Raw genomic sequence first — 22,825 nt, forward strand, 5'->3', positions numbered from 1 at the left:
TTCAAAATCAGATGTTTCATGGACTGGCCATATTTTCATGCTCTGGTCACACGTGGAGTGTCACGACCGTGCTGGCGGGCGCAGTATCAGGAGGTCTAACCACCACCTTGCACTACGAAGGGGAGAAGCAGAGGCGCCACTGCCCAAGGCTGGATTCTGTTGTCACCGTGGTCGCCCTCAGCACCAGCCTCTGGCGACCAGAAATCTCTCGGGCCAGTGACGGAGCCAGGACTGCTAGGGACGAAGCCTCAGGCGGCATCTCCAAAGGCGGAAGTTTCCCAGAATGTTTCCACCCTGTTTACTCAGGAGTAGAGAGCATTTTCTAAACGTTTGAGCCAAATCACCTATCTTGAGTTCTTCTTAGACTTCATTTCTAGTCTACACCGTGATAATAAACTTATTTGGGCCAATACAAACACATTCGTGACCCTCTGCTGTTAGCAGAACAGTCGGTGTTATCAGAGATCCAGGCAGTCAAAGGACTTGGAGCTCCATCCCTGGAATGTGGCCTCTCTGGGGTGTGTGTTCCTGGTCCCCAAAGGCTGGGTGCCTCCGGGGCATACCTTGGACTGTGGGGGTGTCCACCCTGTGGCCCAGGATAGCTGTGAATGCAGTCAACACAAAATGGTAAGTTTACTTAAAACATTATGAGTTTTTTTGTGATCATGTGTCCCAGTGTATTTAATGTGTGGCCCGAGGCAACTCTCCTTCGTCCAGTGTGGCCCAGAGACGCCAAGCAGTTGACACGCTGCCGTGGACCATTCAGCCCACACAGAGCCGCGCACCGTCCCTGCTGAAGGAGTTCAAGGTGGATCAGAGACATCGTGACACCCGTGTTGTGGTGAGAAACACTGCCCGGCTGTGTAAACACGACACAAATGTGCTAGAACGTGTAAGCTCGTGCCACAGACTACATTCGGGTAACCCACACCCACCTTCTGTCCCAGGCACTCTGCTGACCACTAGGAAACGAGGGAACCATCACTGCGGAGCAGCGCATTGTCCAGGGGACCCAAGGAGAACCTTTCAAAATAAAGGCCTTGAAGGTGTGCTAGCCGCTCAGTGCTAGTAACATCACTGTAGTTTGCCAAAGCGCCCGGCCCCACCTCGAGCAGGCAGGTGTCGAGCTGCCGCATGTGAGTCAACTTGAGTGGGACGGCCCTGCACTCTGCTCCGGACTCGGGAGACACCAGCAAGCGGGACCGTTCCCTGCTCTCCACAGCCTTGCACCTGCGGGGGCAGAGGCTCGAGGGGAAGGAGAGACAACAGGCCTATCAGTGAACAAAGACAACTTCAGATCGTGGTAAATTCTAAGAAAAAATAAAACACGGTAATGTGGTAAGAGCAGCTAACACGTGTTGAGTGCTTACCATGTGTTAGGGGCTTTATATGATGTTCTTCCTAAATCGCTTTATAGTATGTGGGAAGTTAGGCTACAGAGTGTTTGCTTCGTCTTTCTGTTAATGCCACTTATTGTGTACATTATGTGTGTCATACTTTGTACATATGACAGATAATGAGGAAGATGCTTAGTGCTGAGGCTCTGGATCGGAAGCAGGGAGACAGGCTATGTCACTGACCAAACAGATAAACTTGGGCAAATCATTTCATCTCTCCTGGCCATAGAGTTCTCAATGGAAATAATTTGACAGGGTTGCTCCTAGGGCCATTTCCAGTTGTAATATTCTATGGTTAAAACGGAAATTAAGACAGCCCTGGCCAGTGAGGCTCAGTTGGTTGGGCCTTGTCCTGCAAACTGAAAGGTCATAGGTTCAATTCCTGGTCAGGACACATGCCTGGGTTGTGGGTTCAGTCCTCAGTCAGGGAGTGTGCAAGAGGCAACTGATCAATGTTTCTCTCACACTGATGTCCCTCTCCCTCCCTTCCCCTCTCTCCAGAATCAATAAAATTCAACAACAAACTGACAAATGTATGTTTTCAGAAAGATCGATTAAGTTCGAAGACACAAATCACATCTTATATTCACACATTCCTTCAGTAGCATCTTGTATTTCCTTATACGTGGGAGGTAGCTTTAACAATCTGTTGATTATATTGAGAACTTTTATGTGGTTGTTTTTTTCAAGCAGGTAGATGGACAGTTATTTCAAAGGCTCGTTCCACTCTACCCTCTACAGTTAAAGCCCGAATCGAGTCGATGTGCAGCAGGTCAAGGAGACCCGAACCCGAAGGTCAGTGGTTGTCTCTGACCGCGCATCCCTCCGAAGCCTGACGTAACTTCTTCCGCAGCAAGTGCTCAAGAAAATATCTCTGGATCGTGGCTATTTTATTTGCTTTAAGTAAATTTTCAGCATCGTAACACTGAGTTATTTTCAAAACTCATTATTAACGATAATGTCTTTCCATTCTTATTAACTAAATCTATCTTTTAATAACAAGCATATTAGTAAGCAAAATACTGCTTTCAGTTTTCCTCAATGAGACTTATAATTAGCTTTCCCATACTTTAGATTTCACAAATAATAAAATTTAAAAGTCCCAAACTCATCTAGTTTCATATACTAATAGATGTTCCAGGTTTTCTACATTAAAATCTGAAAGACATGAACTTGAGTGGCTGAAAAGATCGCACTCGTACATAACAACTTAGGGCACACATTCCACTGTTCACGGAAAACTCCTAGTTAACAACCTTGGGAAGCAGCCTTTTAGGCACACACATAGAATAAAACTGTGGCGTCATTTATACATATTCAGGGTAGCACATATCACGTGAAACACTCAAGTTTACAAGGGGAAAGGGGAAAATGAAAGTCTTACGCACCTACATGTAATTCCTAACGAAACACATTAAATAGGGACACGTGACCTTCTCTAATTCATTGGTACTTTCTGCTTCTTTTTAATAGAAATTAAATTAGTCACCTAATATACATAATGTAGTGTTTTCCACTCTAGCTGCTTTTCGGGGTTCGCTTTGAGCCTCAGGGGAAACTGTCTCCAGCATCACGAGGCGGTCTGATGAGGGCGCAGGGTCAAGTACCCACTGCACTTAGCACAAGACCACAGGGTGGGGTTAATCTGCGGCTAACACCACGAAAAAATAAAAGAAACACAGACCCGCGCTGGCGTCAACATGCATTATTAGCCCCCAATTCAAAGCCAACCCAACCCCCACAGGCTGCCTCTAAGCTAAGCGCGCACATGGAGAGGAAGGCCTTCACCGAGGCCCAAAGCCGTAGTAGTAAGGGTCATCCGGGCGGAAGCCGTACGCCGTGGCTGGGCGTCCCAGGAGGCCCACCGACTGGCCGAAGCCATCCATGCCAAGGCTAGAAAGAGAAAAAAAAAAACGTAAGTTATAATTTTCATCGGACACCCACAATGCCTGGAACTTTACACCTTCAAGATTCTCTTCCCAGCAGTGAGTGATTTATGTGGATCTTATTAATCCCTTTACAAATTTAATATAGCCACAAAACGTGTATAATAAATATTCACTTCTAATAACGTGCATTAGAAGTGTGGGGAGCCACGTCATCAGGCAGCCATTCACGACGAGGAGGAGGGCAGAGCGGAACACTTTCAGTGGGTCACACTCATACGTGGCTTTTACGCCAGAAGGTGGAGTGATCGGGAAGACAATGCTAGGGGATGGGGAAACGGTGGGAAAAGAGTTTCGCTGTTTATCAGGAATTCTCTTTCCCGTGAAGATGCAGGGCCGAGCTGCTCTCCGTAAGGCCCTCAGTTTAGCAGTAACTGCTCACTGAGGGCCAGACCGCGCCGTGAGCTCGGGAGTACAGGGAGAAGACAGGAAAGGTTACAGAATGTCAACGTTGGCCAGATTTGATCTGCAATCCTCCTTCTGACTCCTCGGTGCCAAAAAATTACTCAATAGCACATGTTTCTTTTGAGTAACAGCAAGTTAACCGTAAATTTGGGTTCAATTTATCCTATGGAAATTAACAGAAGCCAGAAGAGAACCTTTGGTTATAAAGAGAGCTTGACAGTGGATGACCTTTGATTATTCCTTTGAAAAATGATTCTTTCCTCTGTTAGTAAGTTATCTAGGAGAGAATCTGCTCTGCAAAGCACTTTTAAGCGTCAGAGCGCGCCCGGCACCCAGCGAAAGGACGGGGCTCCCGCTCTGCCAGGCAGGCGTGGCGGCTGCAACATGCTCATGCAGCGAACACACCAGCGCCGGTCCAACAAATGGCATGTGATGCAGAGGTGTGAGCTCCGAAAGAATAAACCTGCTTAAATGACTTTAGACTGGGTGAGGTCACAGTAGATGGAAAACGCTATTATCAGCAAAATCTAGATATTCACATAGCCCCTAACTTCCTTCTCAGGACTCAAAATGAAACGGAAACACTTGGGAAGCGACTTAAAATAGTAAGGTTTTAAATAATTTGTGTGTGCGTGCATGTGTGCACTGGGACAGGACTTAAACTACACGTAGAGTCACAGTACATATAGGGCGTAGTAGTTAACACACGGTGAATCTGCCTCTCAACGGAATGGAATTTCTGAAACAAGTTTTAGGCTAGCATTTTTAGTGTGTGATCCTGGGTAAATCAAACTTTCTGGGGCTCCATCTGTAATTTCTGGATGTTGGTTGAAACTTTTAAGTCCAAATTTCATCTTAAAATGGCAAAATACTAGCCCACCTCTCCTACCTGGCTCCCACGGGAAGATTAAATTTTATGACATTACTCAAGGTGGCTTTAAAGACGTCTCAGAAGTCAATGGAGCCCATGAGCTAAGATACACATGCAGAAGTTTAAAGTCAGAGTAAAATCGGCTGTTGAAAACTCCTCCCCTGGAGCACCAAGGCTAACAAGCACTCGTGTCCCTAAACAACTCTCTACCATCCAGAGTGACTGTACAGCTTGTGGAGTTCAACATCCTTTTTCGTCTTTCTACTTATCTCTGGCCTTCTGTGACTTCTTACATTTTTTTAGCATCTCTTCTTGAGGCTGAGCAGCAGACGGCTTTGTTTAAACTCAAGTTGATTTTGTCTGTTTCTCAAGGTAGGGGCTATCGTGAGGCTGCTCTCGAGAGGCTGGAAATAAAAGGTGCAGAGCAGATGGGGATGGACGCCCAAAGGCACCTCCAAGCAGAACCTCTCACACAGGAACGGCGGCCGTACGACTCATCTCGTCCCCGAGAGGAAGACGACGCTCATCACGGAGTGAGTCTGCCACGGCGGAGCGCCTCGGGGGCCGTGTGGACAGACCCAAACCACGCACCTCCTGCGGGCGGCCTCTGACCACACCAGGAGCATCTGGTCATGTCGGAAGGCTTGTCCTGGTTGAGGAAGGAGCCTTGTAGAGGGTCTGAGGGTCTGAGGCCACGATACACTCAAACTGCAAAGCCTGCTGTGCTTCATTTCTATGACCAATAGGCAAACTTCTGGTCTCTCTCTTTCCGTGCGGCTTGCCAACACAGTAAAGAATAAACCTAGACATTATCTGATTTGCCTGACGGTTTTACTTTTCAGTGTAAGTTGACAAGTGGATAGTATGTATTTTTAAGTGTCAGTCACATTGTTGGCAAGAATTTGTACCCAGGTCAGTGAAAGTAAGACATAACCTAGACTGACGAGTTTCAGTTGCTAAGCCTGCATGGGTCCTGTGACCAAGTTCCGTTTACACAGAGACACCTGTGTGTAGTGCAATGTCAAGAACAGAAGGTCTTGAACTTCTACAGGAGGAGGAAAATTTGAAGCCCCCCTTATTCTTTTGGGACACATGGACATTTATTTACTCTGCTTTTCCCCTTGGGATGAGCATGTAGACTCGTTAATGCGGAACCTGGTTCCGAACCAGGAGAGCCCAAGCGTAAGTGTTCCTTTAAACAGAGGAGGGCAGATTCTTTAGGTAAGGCCTTCCGGAAAAGGTCAGAAACCAGGAACACAACAGGGTAGTGCGGCAGCAGAAATCCTGCTTTCCGATCCACCGAGACTCGGAGCAAACAGTACCGAAGGCCCCGCGTGCCCCCACTGGGGACCCTGAAGGCCAGGGTGTCTAAGCTGGGGCACAGCCGAGTGGCTTCTGGGAGGTTTGCACATCTGGCTGTTGATACGAGAACTCAGACCCACATGACACGTGTGTCTCTGTGTGTACACGGCCTCCTCCTGACACTCCGCCCTGCTGTAGAGAGCTGTGTGTCCCTCCAAATCGGAGTTGCCACTTGGCCACCTGTCCTTTCCAGGACTCGTCACGTTGTGTTCTTTGACCCTCATCCTCAATGTCCAGGTATCACATTTTGGGCCTTTAAACTAGAAAAGCACCAACACGCAAGATCTCTTCCCCAAAATATATAATTCCGGTTCAACAACAATGGTCACCATTTGGCAGGAGAAGACAAAGCGGGAAGTGCACCCAGAAAGGAAAATGATAAATTCCCCACAAACACAAAATTTGTATTTGATACTCAACAACAAATAGAAAACTACGCCTAGGTTTTGTTTAACATTTAGACGTCAAATCAGCATTCAGCAAGCAAAGACAGCTTTCTGTAATATTTGCAAGGCTTCAAACACATTTTTAACAGCATTCATGAGAATTCTAAACTTGAGATGATGGGGGGAGGGGGAAGAAACCCAGGCATGACAAGCGACGCGTCACATGCAGCACAGGACAGGGGATGGCAGCCAGCGGGGAGCCCCAGGCCCCCAGAGGTCCTCGGGGCCCCACGCCAACACCACGGGCGCCTTCGGGGAGGGAAGGAGCCACCTACCTCGGGCTGTTTGGGAGGCTTAACTAGTGCGTGTTTGGGAAGCACTTGGGGATCCGCGGGTGGCAAGTGCTGCGCAAGTGAAAAGCGAATCGTTATTTTATCAGAATTAGACAAGAGCAACGTAAGTGTTTTCCTCCTTTGAAATTCCCAAGCCAGCAAAGTGAATGCAGAGGAAATAATGGATATATTTATGGATGCTACAAAGGAAGGAAAAAAAAGAACAAATCTAAGCCCTGCTCTCTCCCCGTGGGCTCACAGGATCTTCAGACCCGTTCCCAGAAATCCCGTGTGCACGTCCCCACACCCCCGCCCTCGACACGTCTCGCCCCACTTTCTGGGCAGCTCCTGCCACCCACGGACACGGCGGATGTCGGGAAGTCCTCGGTCTGGTGCCGTCAGTCTAAACACTGCCTCTGCGGCCGCACGTGAGTCCAATTCTTCTCTAGTATCTGCTCTACAGCTCTGGTTTGGTCATTCCTCACAGGGCGATCTCTCAAACCTTCATCGTCTCATTTGCTCTCTAAAGTAAGTTGACTTTTTCCACTGTTTTTCTTAAAATGAAGAAGCTGAAAATGTCTTACTCGTAAGGTGGTCTGAAACTGGTACAGAATCTACCGAGATCTATTTCTCATTCCCCCAGTGCAGGCCACCACTGAGCTGATCTTACACAAGTTTCCTAAGGTGCCACTGCCACAAAAGGGCTTCCGCTGGCTGTACACGGGTGTGTACAATTCTGTGTACACACACACGTGAAACTTTTACTCATAACTACCATGCTGATTTTTTACTTTGGGTCTTTCCTTAGAGATTGTACTCTACCTAAGACAAAATCCTTCATGACAATCAATTTGTAACTAGGGAGGAGTGATTCTTTTTTTTTAAGTATATTTATTTATTTTTAGAGACAGCGGAAGGGAAGGAGAAAGAGTGGGACAGAAACATCAATGTGTGGTTGCCTCTCATGTGTCTCCTACTGGGGAACTGGCCCACAACCCAGGCATGTGTCCTGACTGGGAATTGAACCAGTGACCCTTCGGTTTGCAGGCCTGTGCTCAATCCACTGAGCCACACCAGCCAGGGCACGGGAAGAGTGATTCTTATTAACCACCTATCTTTGTGACCCACAAAATTAGTCACAGGCTAGAATTCTTTGAGATTGTGAAGTGAAAGGCTTTAACCTGGATTGACTTTCTTCAGGGCAAACTTCCCAGAATATTACACAACGGTATGAAATGGTAATAACTTTCTAGAAGGGTCTATTCTTTAATCAGTTACTCCAATATATTGATCATAGAATAAAAATCAGTATGTTTATCTTTCTTTCTAGATAGATTATAAGATGATTACCAGCGTTGCTTCAGCTTAAGTATGACCTGTCATGGAAAATTTAGGTCAATGTAATAGTGATCCTCAGTCCATCCACCCACTCATCCACCCCCCACCCACCCACCCAGAGTACATGAGTTCCCACAACATACTGAGTAAAGTGCTGAGAGTCAATTTTTTAAAAAAATTTTAGACAATGTGATGCTGGGAAGGAGACAATAAATAAGACATGGTCCCTGACCATGGACTGGAGGAAACGGATGATAACACGATGCTGTGTTGTGCTAGGATATGTACAAATTACCACAGAGGAACAGAAGAGGCCCACATGTTTAATGTGACGTGGGAGTGTGTTAGATGTACGTACAAATTGTTACAGAAGAATCTTGGGGTCTGGAAAGGCTTCGCGGAAGACACTTTGACTTTAATACATCAGTCACCTCCTGACATTGTGTGTTGGTCTTGTTTCCTGTGAGGACACAGGCCAGCAGGGTAAGGAATGCCTATTCATTGTCACGTCACAAGCGTTTCTCACTGTGCCCGACAAGGAGGAGTCACCCAGAGTGCACCCATCTGTGTGGGTGGGTGGGTCTCAAAGGGCAGGTGGGACTTCAGGGTGGACAGGACTCCAGAGAGCGTGGGGGTCTGAGCAGGAGAGGAGGGCCCAGCACGGCGGAGACAGGGTCGAAGCCTCGGTGTGTGACGGAAGCAAGTGGCAGGGGACGAGCCCCGCTGGAACAGGCCCCGAAAGTCCTTCCTGTGCCAGGGTAAGAACGACCTGCTTTGGGAGCGCTGTCCGCAGCGTTTAAGAAGGCGGGCGGCTTGCTTGTGTGCTCCGGAGGGCTGACCGAGGACAGGCCTGCCCGGGACGCCTGCTGTGGCGCGGCGGCGGCCTGCAGAGGCACTGGCGGAAACGCGGGTTGGATGTGATCTGCCTCACCACCCAAAGTGCTATTTTTCTTTTAAAATGTGGTTTTTAGTCATACATTTACTATTTGGGAACTGGGACTAAAGGGAAAGGAAATAGAAATTGGCAGAAAATTTTACAAGTTATAGTTAATTGGGGGTAAAGCAACTTTTGCTTTTTAATGTGAGACTACGCTCCATCCAGGCACTAAGAGGCTGTGTTGCAGAGGAAGTCACACTGGGTTGCAACTGTGTTCGGGAGAGTCGATCTTTTCATGCTGTTCTTACACACGAATATAATCACGAGAAGCGTGGACCGAATGAGATAAAGCCTGTAAAATACACCTGACTTTCGTATGGTGGTGGACTGTGAAATGAGATCTAAGTGTTTGTAATTTACGGATCAGCCACTAGATGGAGAGCTTGTCTTATCACGGAGCACGGCACCGGCACAAGGTTTTAAAGCAAGCTGCATCAAACTTGAACCTTCTCGGCCTTCACGTTGACAGACTGTGGTTCCATTGCTTCCTCATATGACCGATGTCTTCATTCTACACATGGGAACAAACACACTCACGAGCTACACGGAAATCTGTACCGTGCACTGCAGAGCTCCGTGACCCTGGGGCCTCCCAGGGCAGCAGAAGGTGCCGCTGTCCTGGACCCTGAGGAGTGATGGGCGTGCGTGTTCAGGTGCCGCCGCCTCTGGAATGCTCGCCAGGCGGTCGCCAGCATCTCACTCCTGTCGATTTGCATGGCATAAGCACACACGTAGGTGGCTCTGGACGGAGCCTCTGCAGCGATGAGAAAAGGAGCCGCAGAGCGTGTCCCTCGGCAAGCACCTCACACCCGTGTCGGCCTTGGCGGTCGGGTCCCCTGGGCTCTCCTTTACTCTTCTGTGTGTGACTAGAGCTTTCCTGCTCACAGAACTGGTGGATTATAGTCACAAATCAGAGGAACATATGAAGGCTAAACTAATTGAAATGAAGGGAAATGCACAGGAAACCAATAGTGATGGAAAGGAAACTGGGACTCAAATCAATGGAATGGACGAGAAGGAAGAACGAAACATCCAACCAGAAAAGAATGAAGAAATGAGAATTCAAAAAAAGGAGGAGAGGCTTAGGAACCTCCAGGACATCTTTAAACATTCCAACATCCGGATTATAGGGGTACCAGAAGGGGGAAAGAAACAGCCACGAGTGGAAAACTTATTTGAACAAATAATAAAGGAGAACTTCCCCAGTCTGGCAAAGGAAATGGACTTCCAGGAAATCCAGGAAGCTCAGAGTCCCAAAGAAGGTGGACCCAAGAAGGAACACACCAAGGCACATCATCATTACATTAGCCAAGACTAAAATGAAGGAGAGAATTCTAGAAGCAGCAAGGGATAAGGGGACAGTCACCTACAAAGGAGTTCCCATCAGACTGTCAGCTGGTTTCTCAGAAGAGACCTTCCAGGCAAGAAGGGGCTGGAAAGAAGTATTCCAAGTCATGAAATCTAAAGACCTACAACCAAGATTGCTCTATCCAGCAGAGCTTTCATTTAGAATGGAAGGGCAGATAAAGTGCTTCTCAGATAAGGTCAAGTTCAAGGAGTTCATCATCACCAAGCCCTTATTATAGGAAATGTTAAAGGGACTTATCTAAGAAAAAGATTAAAAATATATACAGTGGAAGGACAACAAACTCACAGTTATTAACAACCACATCTACAACAGAAGCAAACTAAGAGGACAGCTAGATCAGGAGCAGAACCATAGAAATGAAGATCACATGGAGGGTTAGCAACAGGGGAGTGGGAGGAGGAGAAGGGGGGAGAAGGCACAGAGAATAAGTAGCATAGACAGTAGGTAGAAAATAGATAGGGGGAAGGTCAAGAATAGTAGGGGAAACATAGAATCTAAAGAACTTGAGACACGTAGTCATGAACTAAAGGGGGGGAATGGTAGGGGAGGAGGTGTGCAGGGTGGAGGGGAATGAAGGGGGGGAATAGAACAACTGTAATGGTATAATCAATAATATATATATATATATATAAATTAAAAATAAAAATAAATAAAATATTTTTAAAAATAAAAACAAAATGGCTAAATCCTAGAATCCTATTTTGGGTAAAAATCAAAGTAACATCCCCCCCAAATCAGGGACAAATGATATTAGGGGGAAGTTGTGTTTAAAGTACTCATGTGGAATTTATTTTTAAAAAGCTTCAAAAAAGACATCTGTCCACTCTAAGGGGGAAAATGTAGATCCTTGCAATTTAGTTACGATACTGAGATGCTTCCGATCAAAACTAGTTTGTACTAACAATGGGGAGAGCATGTGTAAAATGGTCACGAATTTATTCCAAATGAAAGAAAATCCATTGTACTGAGGCTCCTGCAATATCATTCCATTTATATTTCTCTCATTACACATCTTAACCCGTTGTTTGACCATCTCCGGAGCCTATTTTAATTTTATTCAATGTGGTGATGTTATAGTTGGCACTTTTTCATTTTACATCATCATTGCATTAAGTTTTCTATCCTTTTGCTTTTTGTATATTTTATAGTCTTGCTGGGATTTTCCTATTAACTCTAGTTCTTGGGCATCCTCACCCTCACTGCTGCCCCTGACAGTCATCCTTTTTGACAGTCCCATCTTCGTGAGCGCTGTAATTTTTCACGGTGCCCAAGTTCAGGTTTTATTCACTTGTATACTTCGGTAGCCTGTCTCCTGGCCCCTGAGCTTGGATGTATCTCTACAGAGAGGCTCTGATTCGCTTGCCATCTTTCCAGGCCCTGGGGATTTTACTGTCCTGAAGAGACAGTAATTCCGGCATTTGGGTTCCCTCGACTTGACTACAGTTTAAATTCTGGACCCACCCGTGCATGTGGAGCACGCTGGTGAATTAAACGCACAAGTTCTCTTCAACTGGTGAGGAAAAGGCAGCCCTCTGAAGTCCCAGACCCTCTGTGGGGGATGCGGCTCTGCGCCCCCCGGGCGCCGCTCTGCCCAGGCCAGCGTTCTTGCGGGCGCCTCTTTCCCTGCATGCGTGTCACTGGAGGTGCTTCCTAGCCTTGTGGATTTTTGCGAATTTGGCCACAGATTACAAACTGTCGTCATATTTGGAGGGGCCCTTCCAGGCCCGCTCAGTCCGCCGTCTTGCTGGAGTCCCTTCCAGTTCCCTCTTCCACAGCCAGATGTGCAGAACGCACTCTGCACGTTTAAGGGAAGGGTTTATAAGCTTTGTCTTCCTGTGACTCAAAATTGGCTTTCTGGAAGAGAACAAGGATTTGGAAGAAACAACTGAACCATGACAAGATATTTTCTTTCTCCTCATTGGCAGCAATTAACAGGGAAAAAAAATACCGATAGGTTCCTGGTGGACGCTGTCAGACGTGGTTATCAAGCAGGTGTGAATATTTACTCAAATATTTAATGGTCTCAAACTGTTTCTAGCAATCTTTTAATGTAAGTATCTTTAAGTTACATTTCTTCATTTAAATTCAAGGACTTTTAAAAAAATTTTATATAGATTTTTATTTCAAAAATTTTATTCACTTAAATAATATCGTAATGAGGTTTTTTTTCCTTTTCTTTATTTAATTCTTGTTCAAGGACTTCTTGAAACAGGCAGGGAAGTTTCCTGAGCTGCTTAAGTAACCCCTGGGTGAATAAACCGAGTCATTAGCACCTCCTTTGAATAACTGTCTGTCTGTCACTGCTTCAACATTTACACAGTCTATCAGATACCTTGAGTTTTTAAGGGACAGCAGTTGCGGCCGCAGGCCCAGGACAGAGAGTGGCATGGAAGGAGCAGCGTTTTTGCAGTGACGGCCTGACCGCGCTGTCTGGTGCCGAGCGAGTTAAGGCCCCACCTCCCCAGCTAATTACTGTGTAATGCTAACCTTAGTTGCTGGTTCATGTTGAGACTCTTTAAAATATGAACTGTGTATTTTACCCCTATGCACTCTCTTAATGATTTGTTTTTTTAGACTGAATCACTTCCAGCCATCAGTTATACTCCTGGTCTCTACATATGCACTTCTCCGAGCACAAATATTTCTTTTTCCTATTGGTCTGCCAGCCCTGTCAGAGCGAATTTCACTTTAAACTAAACGCTATGATACTTAAAACCTCTTGGATTACTCCGGCTGCTAGCGTGATCTATGACCCTCCAAGAATGACAGCTGAACTTTCCAATTTGCCTTCGCTGCTTGGGGAACGAGAAAGCACTGCCAGAGCGCACAGGGCTCTGATGCTGAGCAGAGAGGAGCGGTCTGGTTGGAGGAGGGAGCAGGGGACTAGTAAGTACTGAAAAATACTAATAAGAAGTGAAAAGAAACTAAACATACTGTAAAGTCAAAGGCCTCGTGCATAATTCAAAAGTTAGTGCTGGTTCTAGAAACTCTGTAGTCCAGAGAAAATGCGAGTCATGACCTCCAGGTACTGTAACGTGAGCACCAAGCAGAACCTTAAAGCGATGATGCGCTATTGGAATGAACCGGGTCAGGAGATGGCACAGGATCCAACGTCACCACGAGCACCGCACAAAACGGGCTGGGCCGAAGCCCCACTCCCTTGGTGAAACCTGAACCGACACACGGAAGCAGTCACGGCAGCACGCCACCTAGCGGGCACGCTGTCCCTGCGACCGACTGGCCCCCGGAAACAGAAAGTCCCCGTTCAGCCCCTGTTGAAACCCTGTCTCCAAAGTCCTTGAATAAACAACATTGTTTGGAAATATCCTGACACCGTTTTGAAACTTTTCACTTTCTTTTACTATCTTACATAAGAGGTGGATAGATGTCTATTGTAAAAACAAAAATCTCAAGTCTTATCAAATATAAGAAGCTTAACATAAAGTTTCCAATTTATGTCATGTCTACTTAGTCACTTGTCTCATTTTTTTAGGCTAAATAATCTACAAATTACCTTTGGCTGATACAAATCAAATAATGGCTGATAAGTAAAGAGCTGTTTGTAGCTAAATCAAACTAAGGAATGCATTTCCAAAACTGAGGGCACTAGTATTTCTAAATAGAAATAATATTTAAACAAATTAAAAGCAAACAATTTAAAATAGCTGAGCAAGAAAGTTTAAAATTTTGCCTCTGAGTCAGTTCATACTATCAAATTCACAACACCAGAGCACTTCCGCTGTGCTGAGCAGTGCTGAGCACTAACTCATGGCCACGGTCATCACACAGGTTGGAGCGACATTTCAGAGCCACCCAGTGCCCCCCGCAGCACTGGGGACCCCACTGTGCCGTGCTGGGCACTGACACTGCACACAGCGCTAGAAGAACAGGAACCAAGGTAAAGCCACTCTGAAATTCTACAAGCTCTCTCGGCCCTTGAGAATATATGTTACGTTCCGGATCAGTAAAAACAAAGAGAAAAACCCAAGGGAAGTCCATTTTCTACGGTGCCTGCAGCTGCCCTGAGATTGTCAGGGTACGGACTGACTCAAGTCCTCCGACCAACCAGACTGTAGTGTTTTGATGGAGAAACGAGTCATTTCCTTATCATTTCCATAGAATGATGCTCGGCACACTGTGGGCACAGTGAACTGGTACCACGCAAGTCGGTGTAGACTGGACAGTGGAAGTGTACAAGCCTAACACATAGTTTTTTGACTTGTACCCTATTATCATATTTTAAATTAAAGTTATCTTCAAAGCAACATAAGGAAACTTTTAAAATACTGATGCATATAGGCATTTGTCTCCTTTAATTTAAAGTCTGGCAATTACGTTTGTTAAATTCAGCAAAACCAGCTTCACTATGAACGTAACAACTCCTGAATTTTTTTTAGGTTAGTGGGATGCAATTACCTCGAAACCAGACCATCCGAATGTGATTTCCGTCTCCACTAATACAACTTGCTTCACTCTGCATCTGTGACTGCCTGTCTCAGGATCCCTTCTGTGAAAAAGGAACAGTGGCTGTGCCTGTTTACCTCACTCTGCAGTGAGATCGCTACATTTCCAAAGTAGTGCCTTTTCCACATCTGGAGGTGGCGTTGCTACGACACACACGGAAACACGTGGAGCCTTCCCTGCAAACCCTGGCCAACTCCAGCCCCTGCCCTGGTCCAGACAGCGGAGCGCTCTCTACCGCTCCTGCCCGGTGCACTTCTCTCCCGCGCCCAGCCGTCCACCCTCCCAGGGCGCGCACAGAATCAGAAGAGGCAGTGCCTGCACCACCCAGGTGACTAACTGTTGCTGCATTGAAAGGATGCCCCTGCGTCACACCCTCCTTTACCGCAGTGAGAGCAGCGGGCTGCTTGTATAAATGCCTCCTCAATCGGAGCCCTTCGGATGCTATGTCACGACTGACGCAATCGAGTCAACACCTTTTTCATCTGGTTTTATACTCACGGAGTTTGTTTTGAAAGTAGCAAATCTAGGTAAGGCTTTCAGGTGTTTCACACAAACCATCCCCTCTCACGCGGCACACACCCTGCACGCAGGCTCACTGCTACAGTGTCGGCCCCTTTGAAAAGGGCGCAGGTCGCTGAAGGGTTCAGGGTGGGCTCTGTTCATTCTGGGGCATTCGGGGCCTTGGGGCTGGGCCCTCCTGACAATCTGGGCCCTGGAAGGGCAGCGGGGCGACTAGGAGGAGACTTCTGCACAGAGGCTGGAATGCAGCACACACCTGGGGGGGCCACAGGCAGGACAGGGGCGTTCTGGACTTGCACTCCGGTGCCTTGACTCCCCTTTGTTCAAGTGGGTCAGTCTCACGCGGTTTTCAATGGCCCGGCCCCGTGGGAACCACGCTGCTCAAGGGTAAACTCCGCGTGGGCATCCGCATATGAGGAGGCCGACTTCAGTTACACGCAGATTTCTGACTGCCTCGGAGATGGGCACCCCCAACCCCTGCCTTGTTCGAGAGTCCACTCTGTATCTCTATTAGTTATTTCAAGTACGCAGGCCAAGGAGAGATGAGGAATGGGCTTATTTTAAATGACTGGGGTGCCCCCTTGCTGATGGCAAACGGCACCTCCAGCCCCCAGACTCAGAGAGAAAAAGGCAAGAGACTCATAGCAGCTTCTCTTCCCGCCTCTATGTGCACAGAGAATGAGTGAAATTATAGTTTAACACTTACAAAGTCCTTAAAACCCAGTAGCCCTCCTAAAAAATGTTTGAGACTCTTAAGAATTCCTGTTTACCACTTCAAAAGCTATCTCAGCATGAAGTTTTCATACTCATGTAAATATAGCTTCACGGTTTTCCTGTATCAATTTGAAAAGGTGTAATTTTAAGTTACAGTTGCAACTTCAAAATGTACTTGCTTAACTATGTTCCTAGAAGCTTCCTCTCTCCTTCCTCATTTGAGGGTCTCTAAATTAGTCACTCCATGCTAACCACTCAAATCTGGATTCATTTTTAAGACTGCTATGCCTTTTAATTTCTGACAGGCCAATGTGAAGGTGCTTTGATTCTGACTAGGAAAAACATGAAATGGAAAGAATTTCTGGAAAAGTGGGATGTGTCAACTTTAGATAAAGATAAACAAAGAAAACAGGCTTAAAAATATATATATATGTACATTACATGAGACGGGATGCGTGCCAACTAAGGTCCACAAAAGAGATGACATTGAGGAAATCAGTGATTTTGCTCCTGTTTATAGAAGTCTACGCAAAAGACTTTAACACTGACCTCTAACGTAAGCGAAGGGCATAAGAAAGCCGTCTCTAGTCCAAAACGAGACCTGGAGCTTTGACATGAAAGTCAAGGCCTACACAGAAAGGTTTATGTTCTGCAATGGTTACTTTAAGAATAGAAGTACAAAGTTCAGAAAACTACTAATATTCTTCTCAAACCTAAAACCAAACAGCACCTGTAACCAGATTGTTTCAGAGAGCCGCACTCGTCTCCCCGAAACAGGCCTGAGCTCCGTTTCACTGAGAGGCGCAGGGCGCTTCGGAGACGACCAAGGGCCTGGGCTGGAGGGCTCGTGCTGGCCCACGATTCCCCGGGGTGAAGTCCACGGAGTTACAGCGCCGAATGAATCCCCTTGACTCCAGACATCTCCTCTGTCTGCCAAGTAATCACCAATAAAGGTCTGTTGCCCTTCAAAAATGAGAAAACCTGATCCATTTTAACAAATCATTGTGATCTAAAACTGTTAAAGTTCTGAGAATTCATCAATAGCTATGACTTTACCCTCCCTTCCTTCGGAAAACACAAGGTGTCTATGTTCATAAGATGCTCATGAGATGGGAGGCGTCCAAAAAAATCAACATTTACAATAAATTCCTTGATACAACAGCTCTCTTCAAATCTCACAATTATTCAAATGATGTTTTCTAGGATACAGATGTATTTCTAAGAAGCGCTATCCCTATCACAAAGTCAGGACAAGCTTCCTTCTGGGCTAATTCTTCCAAAGAGCTTACTGTTATAATAAAGTAACTACATTCTGGTGAATTGCCAGATTATCAAAGTACAGCATTTTATTAAACAGCCTATATAATTCAGGAAGTTACATTTCAATAATAATGATTCTTTGTCAAAAATCACACTGCTTCACATAAAATGCAAAAAAAAAATCCTGAATCTAAAAATCTATGTTTTCATCTAAGAAAATTCATCATAGTATCTTTAAATTTTTTTAATTTTATTTTTTTCAGCTTTGATATATAAGTCACATATAACATTCATCAGATTATCTGATTTTTTTTCTGTAAGAAAATACTGAAGGTATGGCCCTAGCCAGGGAGCTCAGTTGGTTAGAACATTTTCCCAATATGCCAGTTGTGGGTTCAATCCTAGGTCAGGGCACATACAAGAAACACCCAGTGAATAAATGAGTAAGTTGAACAACAAATTGATGCTTCTGTTTCTCTCTGTCTCTTCCCCTTCTTCTCTCTAAATCAATAAATTTAAAAAATACTAAAGGTATAATTGTTTGTAATAAAAGTTAATGATGGGTAACACTCCAAATAGCATATTCTTTTAAAAAAAGTGTTTATCATTTAAGAGAGTGTGGCATTCTTTTCCAAAGATGATTAATTCTGTGTCCTCTGAAGACCAAGGACAATCCAGAACTGTCTGAGATGTGTGTTTAAAACACACACACACACACACACACACACACACAAGGTGTGGAGTAATACAAAAGTAGACTGGAACACACGGAAGACCACCGATGTCCTAACTCTTCCATTCCTTTTCTAATAAAATTATTACCCTCGAATATTTTCAAAAAGAGAAAAGCTGAAATAAAGAATATTGTGTTTTAAGTCATCTCAAAAAAATTATATTTTAACCCTGTACTAACTATAAGCTTCTCAAGAGAAAAAGGATTGTTTCTTACTCATCTCTACACCCTTGGGGCCTATCCAAGTCCTTGTCAAAAGGTTACTAAATATAGAAAACGTGAATGTTAAAAAGAAAACATTAAATGCACATCCCTACCTTGCTTATATCTTTATTTTATACTCTACAAAGTTAATTTAATTTCTCATCACCGAAACATTAAAAGTTAGGAGTATCTTTAGAAATAACACTCTCCAACAGTACATACGCTATACTTCTCACTCACTAGTTACTAAGAGGTCATTAGTTAAGACCCGCTAATAGGAAAGAAACAAGATTGAGTAGAACACGGAAAACGTTTCTACAGCACATAGGCCATCTGATAAAAGTAATGCAACAGTTGTTAATACCCGGACATTGAAAGTTTTTTTTTCCAGTAAGAAAAAAATGTAAGGCAGGGGATGCTTGTACTTGGTACAAATAAGCCCTTCTCAGTACATCCAATTAGGTCTGTGGCAGCGTAACACAGGTGGACTGAGAATTTCTCACGTGGATCCTGACGGTGAAGGCAACCTCACCTCCATCAAACAGTGTAAGTTACGAGACGGCTCTGTCTTACACAGCACAGGTTCCTTACACAACAGTGTCACAATGCGAGCCCGCACACTGTGTGTGTGTACATAAAATCTCGATTCTGTATGCACTAGATATAAACCCCACCCTGTACTGTATGCACAGTGCTAGGTAGGGGGGAGGAAGGCCAGCTGGCACCCAGGGGAGAGGTCTCAGAGAGACACATGCTTGTGGGCAGTGCTGAGAGCCATGGGGTCTGAGTGAAATGCTCCGGCAGCGGGGAGCAGTTAGAGAAGTGGCCCCCAAACAGAGTGAACGCAGAACAGGGGGACTACTCGGAGGGGTGCCCAGCAGAGAACACTGGGGAGGCCTGGAGAGGGGCGTGGGAAGCAAGCGGGACAACAGCATCTCTGGAGAGCTGAAACGGGGCGCTTTGAGAAGGCAGGCCCAGGGTGCTGCTGGGAATTAGGAGGAAGGCGCATTGGGTCTGGCCAGGTGAAGACCGCTGGCCGCTTCCACAGGACGGGAGGAAGTGAGGAGCAAGGAGGGTGTGTGGAGAAACAAGTGTGAAGGAAAGTGAGACGTGGGCCCTGGTTGGAACGTGACAAGGGGCAGCAAGAGTCTAACTCTGGAGGTTCCGGAGGACGTTTACACACCAATGAGATGACCCAGAGGAAGGGAGAAGAGAGATGACAGCAAAGACGCCCTGCAGAAGGCGACAGGGACAGGGCCAGAGCACAATGGACCGAGTGGGCCTTGCACAAGGACACCTCCTTCCTGCAAGCGGAGGGAGGACAGGAAGGTGGGTGGCAACACGAGTAGGGAGTGGGTGGTGGGAAGAAAGCCGTGGGCAAGTTGCTTCCTGTGATACGCTCCCGTGTTCACGCCACTACCCGGTGGCTCCTGGCCTGAGCTGTTGTGAAGACTGAGTGAGGGAGGGCTGTCACAAACAGTCCTCTGCCGTTTACACTGCCTGGCACTCGGGGTGCATGTATCTTAATAAACACCATGATTATTACTCATCAACAGGGCTCAGGTTGCAGGCGATTTCAAACTGTTCTAGAGAATAATATTTCAAATAACTGAATTGGAATAAAGATGAAATCTATCTACCACTGCAGCTTGAGTTGTTTCTAATTCTTGCCGGTAATTTCATTTAAAATTGGAGTGGACTGTTCGTTCGGGCTCCAGAGTTAAACTTTTCTGAGCAATTTCACTTAATATTTTTCTTACTTTTTTATAGAATAAAAACTCTCCAGAATTAATGTTTATTTTGTGCAGAAGTTTTCTGTGGACGCTCAAATCCAGAATACTGGATGGACTATGGACTAGTGGTCTGGTGCAGCCTTAAATGTTACGAAGAAAGAAAGACTCGACGTGCACAACAGCCACGCCCTCCACGCCCGGGGCCGATCTGAGAATCCAAAATTCCATTTTGGCCTCTCCTTCTTTCTTCCATAGGAAAACTAGGATGTTACAATGGATTAAGCACACACAGACAGGCTCACTTCGGAGTTCAACGTTCCTACGTTCTAACACCTCGGGGAACGCCCCGTCTAGTGCTGCACCGTCTTCTACAATTTTGAAATCATCCTTTCTTATTGGGGCGACGGACAAAAGGCACTTTCCAAATGGTTCCTCTGTTTGTCAGGAAATCTGACCTTGTTGCCTCTAATTTAGGAATATTATTCTGAGCTTCAATACAATTTTAGTTATTGTCTTATGACAGTTATCTAAATCAAAGAATGGGTATTATGTACTATGGGTTTACATGCAATATGTTGATTTTTATGAGAATACAAATGATTTCTTCTGTGAAACCAGATGGTGGGGATACCAGCAAGTGTGACTCCAGTGGTGAGAAACTAGGAGCTGATTTCTTTCTTTTAGATACTTTATAATACTTCACACTTATATGTTATTATGACCTGTATAAATGTGTACTATCCATCAAATGTATTTATCCATGGCTATCATCTGAAATAGCTTTCTCAGAGTGAATTTCTGGACAGAGATAAGTTCCAGTTACTGACTACAAAATCAGACTGTCACAAAGATAAAAGGTATAAGTGAAAAATAAATTTAACGACATATATTAATTGAATCCAATAATGTCTCAACCAAGAGGTTTTATTTGCTTCCTCATGGCAAAAAAGGAAATAAAAACATGAGATTTTACTGTAGTTCAGCATCAACATGCGTGTTGAATGACATATAAAATCGTTTGCTTAAGTGCAATTTTATATTTTCTTTGATTTATTTTACAAATATTTATAGTATTTCCAATAGGTATAAGGCTGCATTTGATGGTTATGACAATGTTATTTTTACTTTAAGAATAGATCTTACAATGCAGAGATCAGGTTTTTTGAAATCCTTCCAATTCCACTAAATACTATGGAATCTTTCATCAAAAGCTAAAAATAATGTTCTGACATTAAGTAAACACTCAGTGAAGATTTATGGTGAAACTGAGCAGACAACATAATCAAGGAAATAACAAACTACTTCATTTTAGGAGAAAGAAAAGGCTTGGTCTTTCAGGAACCCCGAAGCAGACCCACGATGCATCTCACACAGCAGTGCGCACGAATGTGCTCGGCCCCTCACCCACCCCCTCCGCACACGCACGTCTTTCTCTGTTTGTTAACGTTCTAAAACTTTCTCCCAGGTCTGGCCTCGCAACCACTTACTTGATAAAGTAGGTCACTTAAAAAGAAAGAAAGCCCAATAAAATGAATTACAAAGACAACAAGATTAAACTGATTGCACTGTTTTCATACATTGTAGCTGAAATTCTGCAAATATGCAGTTGGCTGTGGTTTGGCATTGAACGGCATGCATCAGTAAGGAGGAGGAAATTTTACTCTCATTAACTGTTGCAGATTTACTGCAGCGAAAAAGAGCTATGTAACCCGAGACGGGACAGTACAGAAAGATCAAAGCCGTGGACTGGAAACTAAATAAACCCTCTGGCTACTTCCTGCGAGGAAAACTTACTCCGGCAATGTAAAACAGAGCCCAGTTAAAAACTACTCTGGTTTATGAGCTGTCATAGCTGCTCAAGCGGTTTGGACCGGCTGAGTTTAGAACATTATATTTCCTTGTTTTTGTCTTAGATACTTCTGTAAGCAGTTTTATAGACCGTTTTTTCCTTTTTAACACAATAACAAAAAAAAAATGAAACTCTTTTCTTTTGGTTGAAACTGAGAAGGGAACTGCTGAACTTATTAAAGCAGGCAGGTCTTTATTTGCACATTCCTTTCTCATTTACTACAGTTTAATATTTTGCTCTTAGATTTATTTGGCAATACATTTACTTTAATAATTCATCAGCAATCTGTATAATCCCCATTCAAAATAAGTGCAAATCAGTTTACAGAGCCCGCACGGGCCACATCTGGGGGCGAGCTATCGGTAACAGCACATCTGGAAGGGCCGTGGAGACTCCGGGAATTAATTAATAGTACATTTTAAAACCCACAGGCTCTAGGTTTCATCTGTTTTTTTGAAGAAATATTTAAGAAAAAATATTTACTTTAACGTTTCTAACATAAAAATTTTTAAAAAATTGTTCATAAATACTTAAAGCACATTGTTAATTCAATCAAAACACAGTTGGGCTACAATAAATCAACTTTAAATTAGAAAATACCCCCGAGTTTAGGGTAAACCCAGTATCACTGAATCCAGACTTCAAGGACATAAGAGGCGACTTGCTCTGTTTTCCTCTCTTTTACTTTTTTGGACGGGTGATGGTGCTTATCAGTCAGATTGCCTACATTTTTATTCTTATCACTGGGATCTGACTAAGCAAGCCTTTATAATGGCAATTTGCATACTACTGCCTTAAAAAACCTCACATTTTTTTGGAAAAATAAGAGTATTTCATAGGTCAAATATGTATAAAAGCAGTCATTTATTTGCTGAAGGACTTTCAACCAACTAATTTTTATATGTCTGTATGGCCAAATTAAGGCAATTGATACGCATAAAACGTACGGACATTAACACTAGATAATCGCCCTCACATGGAGGTCGTAGAATTAACTTCTCAGTCA

At 44.7% G+C, this 22,825-nt stretch overlaps 1 protein-coding gene across 2 annotated transcripts in view; it reads right to left on the minus strand.

Annotated features, from left to right (window-relative positions):
* Positions 1-2,837: 2,837 nt before the first annotated feature.
* The window catches only part of KIFAP3 (kinesin associated protein 3), a 106,343-nt gene continuing 86,355 nt past the window's right edge, over positions 2,838-22,825 (minus strand). The window contains exons 20-21 of one of the 2 annotated variants that reach the window (XM_037034952.1): positions 6,703-6,771; positions 3,212-3,290 (exon numbers count right to left, since the gene is read on the minus strand). In XM_037034952.1, the coding sequence (XP_036890847.1) occupies positions 6,726-6,771 (46 nt within the window). In that variant the 3' untranslated portion in view covers positions 3,212-3,290; positions 6,703-6,725. Of the gene's footprint in view, positions 3,291-6,702; positions 6,772-22,825 lie in introns of both variants that reach the window. The other variant, XM_037034951.1, reaches the window with a different exon arrangement.

This window comes from Sturnira hondurensis, unplaced genomic scaffold (genome assembly GCF_014824575.4).
Source record: "Sturnira hondurensis isolate 20B ecotype Veracruz unplaced genomic scaffold, ASM1482457v3 Scaffold0022215, whole genome shotgun sequence".
NCBI lineage: Eukaryota > Metazoa > Chordata > Mammalia > Chiroptera > Phyllostomidae > Sturnira > Sturnira hondurensis.